At 39.1% G+C, this 6,287-nt stretch overlaps 1 protein-coding gene and 1 long non-coding RNA gene across 2 annotated transcripts; one reads left to right on the top strand and one right to left on the bottom strand.

The window, feature by feature from the left end:
- Positions 1 to 652: 652 nt before the first annotated feature.
- Positions 653 to 2,940, bottom strand: LOC136507841 (uncharacterized). Its single transcript, XM_066502443.1, has 7 exons — positions 2,766 to 2,940; positions 2,563 to 2,655; positions 2,083 to 2,184; positions 1,584 to 1,985; positions 1,400 to 1,507; positions 1,119 to 1,304; positions 653 to 781 (listed from the first exon to the last, which is right to left on the bottom strand). The coding sequence occupies exons 1-7, from the start codon at positions 2,841 to 2,843 to the stop codon at positions 770 to 772; spliced, it is 981 nt and encodes a 326-aa protein (XP_066358540.1). The 5' UTR covers positions 2,844 to 2,940; the 3' UTR covers positions 653 to 769.
- A 552-nt stretch (positions 2,941 to 3,492) lies between these two features.
- Positions 3,493 to 4,195, top strand: LOC136507911 (uncharacterized). The gene is made up of 3 exons (XR_010771781.1): positions 3,493 to 3,798; positions 3,883 to 3,970; positions 4,067 to 4,195. It is a non-coding gene; the product is annotated as an uncharacterized lncRNA (long non-coding RNA).
- Positions 4,196 to 6,287: the final 2,092 nt, after the last annotated feature.

Raw genomic sequence — 6,287 nt, 5'->3', positions numbered from 1 at the left:
GATACGTATTGCGACACGCTGGTCATGTAGCAACACAATGCAAGCGCAACGCAACACAAGTGTTGCAATCGTGGTTGTTGCTACGCAGAGAAAGCATTGCAATAGAGGTTCTCTATTGCCACGTCGCCTAAATGGTTGCTATAGGTGGCTTAGGTTATTGCAACATCTCTTCAGGTTGGTTGCTACAGAGAGGTCATATATTGCCACGTTTCTGAATGGTTGCTATAGATGGCATAGGCTATTGCCACGTTACTTAGGTTGGTTGCTACAGACAGGTCATCTATTGCCACGTTACTAACTATCTGGTTGCTATAGGTAGATTCCTCTATTGCCACCGTCATCTTTTTGTAGTTGCAAGAGATAGTTTCTCTATTGCCACGATTATCGTACCTATTGCCACGACTAAATGTGATTGTTATATGTGCCATCATATATTGCAACGCCAGATTAATATATTAATAATTCATGTTGCGACACTTTGTTTGGTAGCTTAAATTAATAATCGCAAAACGACAAATACATAATGAAGGAAGCATCGACATCCATTAAAACGAAATATAATTTGTTCATACAAAATCTTTAACAAAACACACCGAGTGTCAAACTAAATGAGAACACAAGTAGATAGCTTAACACATAATAATATGTTAAGCACAGACAACTGTTTGAACTCATTCGAATCAAAAGACTAATGTCTACTGTAGCAGCGAAGGTTCCCTTGATATGTATGTTGGCCATCGTCCCACCATTCGCATGCTCCTTCTCAAACTCAAGATTCCTCCTGAAAAAATCATTGACATGCATTAGTTAAACTGAGACTAGTGGTGGCAAAGCTAATTGAACACTGAAGCAAAACACGAGCTGCAGTACTAGAGTTCTATGAGCTGCAGTACTATCAACCATGAACTTTGAAGCGTAAAGCAAATATAAACATACATGCAGCTGCCTCCCAAGACATTTTATGAGCACAAACACATCCATATATATTTCTAATCAGCAAGAGGAAACTAAGCCTGGACCATATTTAGGAGCAGAACAAAAGAATAGCTATGTACTTCTCCAAAAGGACTATATGTTCCTTTTTAATGCAAAGAGAGATAAAAGGTTTCACATAGTACCTGTGTATTCTTTTTGGACAATGCAGATCTTTTCCTAGCCGCAGTTTCCTTCAGTTGCTTTGCTGTAGTATAAACAGCACCCGAATTCGCTGCCAAATTACTTCTAGTCATGCGCCCTCTAGTGAGACATTCTTCAGCTGCGGAAGAAGGGGGTTGTTGTTCTGGCTGGCTGGTTTCTTGGGTAACCTGAAAATAAATGGTTGGTGGTAAAAATTACACCCCTTGACAAGAATATGACATGCATGTTACAATTAAACATTCTTCAATTATCATCAAACTACCTGCTGACTATGCATCATGTGTTCTCCCATTGTAGTTGTTACATTTTGTGTCCCCTCAATTGTTGCAGCAGCAGCAACATTTTCAGTTGGCTCCACAATTGTGCTAGCCTGCATTTCGAATTGGGTTCAAGATCATGATTTTCAGTTCAATAAACTATGAGAACATAGATGTTGTTAATATTACCTTTTGTACTGAAGCTTGTTGTTGGGCTGCTTGCAACATTAACATAGCTTGCCTAAGTGCTTCTCTATCAGCCTCCCTTTCCTTGTTCATCTGTTCAAGCTGATGCCTATGTTCTTGCCTCTCGGCTTCCCTTTCAACTTCTTGAGCTTCTAGTCTATCTTGCAGCCGTCCAAACGATTCAATGAGGGCTTCCTCCTGTTGCAGTTTGCGCTGGTAGTCCTCCGATAGTAGCTCCTTTCTAGTTGGGTACCTTGCAAGGTAACCATTAGCATGCATCTTGTTTGATTTGATTTTTCTCGTTTCCTTGTAGGTTGATTGGAAAATCTGGTTCTGCTCCAAGTCTGAGACGACATTTGCGTCAGGCCTTGACTCCAGCTCCATAATCTTCCTGGTTGCATTGTCCTAACAAAGCAAAGACATTTAGTTAATTAAAACTTTAATTCTAAGCGAGGACAGTTGCATCACTTAATAAGGGTTGTAAAAACTGTTTAATACTCACATAGACTTCCCTAGATTCCTCGCTTGTCCATTGTCCATTTTGTTGGTGGGTCATCATAAAAAGCTCCATATCATTTGGCTCTTCACCAGTTAGTTGGTCCCTCTAATTAGGCAAGAATGTAAAAAAATTAGCCATATTTCATAATCTAGTGAAATGTAGAAGCTTTTATAAACTGTAAAGATCAGGAAGATATCCACCACGAATTTAAAAATAGAAGATAACAGAAATATTTATTGCTATTGAAAAAGAACAGGAATCCAAGTTCTTCTTTTTGTTGGCACACATTAGTTTTAGTACTTTTCAGCTTTCTGTATACAAGGATGCAAAATATATTTTTTTGTAGTGGGCAGTGGGCTAAATATCTCTATCAAATACAAAGACTATATAGGTTATAACAATATCATGTCATTGTCATTCGGGGGCACAAGCACAAACCATAAAAAAATGCCTGAAGGAAAACCTTGTGACAGAATTTTTTACCTTCTCATAGCTCAATTGAGAAAAACCCTTTGATCCTGTAACATGGTGTATCTGTCGATTGTGCCGATTCTGAGAATTCTTATTGCTAATCCTCTGCACAGAACCATCAATGATTTGATTTTTATAAAATCAGCAGTGCGCAAAACATAAACCTTGACGTCAGAAGTGGAATTGGCAAGTTTTTTTAAAAATTGGGAACAAACCTGGAATTCTTCGGTGCCAAAATACGACACCAGATAGTGCCACTCAACAATGTCTAATTCTTCTGGCCTATGTCTCATTCTCTCTTCATAGGTGGTGTACGCCTTGTAGGTAGCACTAAATGTAGATCGCCATCCTTTGTAACGGTCATTAGCCACCGTCCATATCTTGATTCTATTCGCCTCGTTATCCTCAAGGTCCCACTTAGCCTGCTCAAGGTAAAGCCTAAATAAATTACTTCTTAAACAATAATTTGGTATTGAAATTTTGACATCCACATGGATAACAGAAGCTTACCAGCACATCGTTTGCTATTGCAATTTTGACATCCACATGGATATCTCTCCATGTTCTTACTCCGATGAGAGGTGCTCTTTTCCTCGTGAACAGTGTTATTTCATCAACAAATATTCGTTTGTTTGAACCTACAGGTCCTCCAAGCCTAGAGAACTGGATGCTAAGCTTCTGAGACGCCTCCCTGGTTCTCTTGTTTGTTGCTGTCCATCCTTTCAAGTTACCTCTTGGCTTCTTCAGTGCACTTTGTTCAAATGAGTTGGTGCCAGCAGATCTTGACAAACTAGACAGTTCAATTAAAGAGACTCTTTGTCAGCTTGAGATGGTTTTCCCGCCTGCATTTTTTGACATAATGATTCATTTACCGGTCCATCTAGTTGAAGAGGCTAAACTAGGAGGGCCCGTGTGTTATAGATGGATGTATCCAGTAGAGAGGTATCTACGTACTGCTAAAGGATATGTCAGGAACAAGGCACAACCAGAAGGATCAATAGCCGAGGCATACATAGCTGAGGAGTGTCTTACATTTTGCTCTCGATTCTTCGACGTCGACACCAAGCTGAGTCGAGCTGATCGTCATGAAAATACAGTTGTGAATGAGCCTCCAAGTGGTCTAAGCATATTTAGTGAAATTGATTACAAGAGGAGAGGAAATAAGCTTAAGAATTTGGAGAAAGTTGAACTTCAAAAGATGAGGCACTACATAATTACTAATTGTGATGAAGCCAGGAAATGGGTAGAGTAAGTCGCAATTTTTACCACTAAATTTATCTTTTATCTGCTTGTTTGTGGCATCAACTAATAATTTGGTGCACTCTGATGTAGGGAGCATAAGACACAACTAACAAGGGATAGTTCAATTAACATTAAAAAACGACACAAGGAGCATTTTGTAAGATGGTTTGAAATCGAGGTATGTAGTATTATTTTATATTTTTAAATTCAACTTTATGGTCAGACCGACGTAGTAATTAACCGGTAGATGTCTAACTTGATTTTTAAATTGCAGATAGCAAAACTATATGAGAAAGGGGAAGCAAGTAAACTGATGCATGCCCTTTCTCAAGGACCTGACCCTCGAGCTCGTGTGTTGAATAGAGTGCACATCAATAATTGGCTATTTCGGACAGCTGCCATAGAGAAAAGTCTCGTGACACAAAATTCTGGTGTCCTTGTGAAGGGTGACGATAGTACAGGCAACATGACCTGGTATGGAGTCATTAGAAATATAATCTCACTGGAATTCCCACAAGAAAAAGAAGTTATATTATTTCAGTGTGATTGGTATGATGTGCCAGCTACCAGTACCAGCAGAAGCAGAGGGTACACTAGGGACAAATTTGGTATTATCGACATTGCTACTTCCATGTTCAGATATTCAGATGAACCTTACATTCTTGCTTCAAACGCTGAACCGGTGTTTTATGTCCCTATCGTGAACAAGCCGAGATGGTCTACTGTTGTTTTGGTGAGACCAAGAAATTTGTTTTCCATGCCAGACACAGGAAATGACGCCGATGCACTTGATGTGGGAATCCAAGAAATGAATGAATCAGGCCAAGGTCAGGAATTCTTAAACTGGTCAAGACAAGATAGGGCAGGCACAACTGGTTCTGCCGCCATTATTAATCAAGTGCGTAGCGAAGCAATTCCCGAACCTGTTGATGACTATATTGGTGATGATGATTCTGACGACGATGACACCTACATTGATGATGGGGTTATTGCACTAGTCATGGAAGAAAATATAGAAGATGATTTCTTTGCTTGAAGACAATTTTTTTGTTGCACTGTTTGGTGGGAAGGGTCAATTGTCCTTCATATGCATATGTCGCACTTTATTATTTTTTTCTTTTGAACTGATGACATGGTTAAGTTTGAACCGTTGCATGGAACCTTAATGTTCGTTATGCTAATGAATACCTCTTGAGATAAATGTTTTAAGTATTTGAAATAAAGAGGTAAGTGGAAAGTTTTGAAATAAAAATCACGATTGCCCAAGAGTAATCACCGGTCGGCAAATGTTTGGACAAGGAAAGGTTCATTAGCGTGGTCACCATGTGACCGATGGTGCACGGTCAGGCATTTACTATCGCTAACAAAGTGACCAACCACCCCGGTACAACTTCAAGTACTAATTAACATCCACGCATACTTAACATCAAGTACTTAACAGCAACTACTACTTAACAGAAAGTTTCAGAAACCAGGCATAAGGACGGAGATGCCAAGATGGGGCCAGGGTTGGGGCGTTTTATAACTCATAAGGTCTTCAATCATATCAAATAAATTAAAACCTGAGTTACAACGAACACACCTACATAGCGCAGTGGTGTAGAAGGTTTTATCTGAACCAGAGCTCCATGGTTCGAATCCTGTGGGGAGCACTTTTTAATTTTAATATATGCGTCCCCAATTCTTTTCTTTCCATACTTTTTTTTAAGTTTTAAATTTGTTGCAATTATCAAAGTATATTGCAACCAAAAATAAGCATTGCACTTGAACACAATTTTCGCTTCGACCCCATAGATTTCGTTGCAATAAAATTTAGCACTTGCAACAATATCAAAGTATATTGCAACTGCCAAAAAAGGTTGCAATTGACCCCCACTTTTGCTTCGCCTCCAAGAGTTCTCGTTGCATTAAGTATCTAGCATTTGCAACGCTTGTCAAATTTTATGCAACACAAAAAAACCGTAGCAATAGTCAAAACCAAATGCAACTAACGTAAATGTAGTTGCAGTACTACCACACAATTGCAACCAAAATCAAGTCTACTGCAACCATTTTTCACCATTGCAATATCGTCCACCAAATGCAACAGAGCTTTGCAACATCTTGAAAACCGTTGTATTAAAGGCATGTATCGCTACCATTTTTTAGAATGGTTGTAATACAACAATCTCTGGCAACCAAATTTTCTACGTTGCAATTCTTCGGCGTTGCAGTAGACCGAAAATCTTGTAGTGAAATCCATATGCAATAACCCAAATGCTTTACTAGTGCTCATCATGCTTTTCTTAGGATGGGTGTTCCCAACTTGTTTGCCAGCTTGACAAGAGCTACAAAGCTTATCCTTTTCAAACACAACATTTTTCAAGCCTTTAACTATGTCATGCTTAACCAATCTATTCAATTGTTTCATTCCAATATGACCAAGCCTTCTATGCCATAACCAACCCATGCTAGACTTAGTGAACAAGCATGTACATAATCTAGCTTCAGTAGCA

This window comes from Miscanthus floridulus, chromosome 15 (assembly GCF_019320115.1).
Source record: "Miscanthus floridulus cultivar M001 chromosome 15, ASM1932011v1, whole genome shotgun sequence".
NCBI lineage: Eukaryota > Viridiplantae > Streptophyta > Magnoliopsida > Poales > Poaceae > Miscanthus > Miscanthus floridulus.
Note: the sequence above shows the minus strand (reverse complement) of the source record. Positions and strands in the feature narration are given on the sequence as shown.

Coding starts and splice junctions, on each gene's coding strand:
- LOC136507841 (XM_066502443.1), bottom strand. CDS start 2,843: ATGAGACATAGGCCAGAAGAATTAGACATTGTTGAGTGGCACTATCTG. Junction 2,185..2,562: donor CTCAATTGAGCTATGAGAAG/GTAAAAAATTCT, acceptor TTGCCTAATTAG/AGGGACCAACTAACTGGTGA. Junction 1,305..1,399: donor ACATGATGCATAGTCAGCAG/GTAGTTTGATGA, acceptor ATTTATTTTCAG/GTTACCCAAGAAACCAGCCA.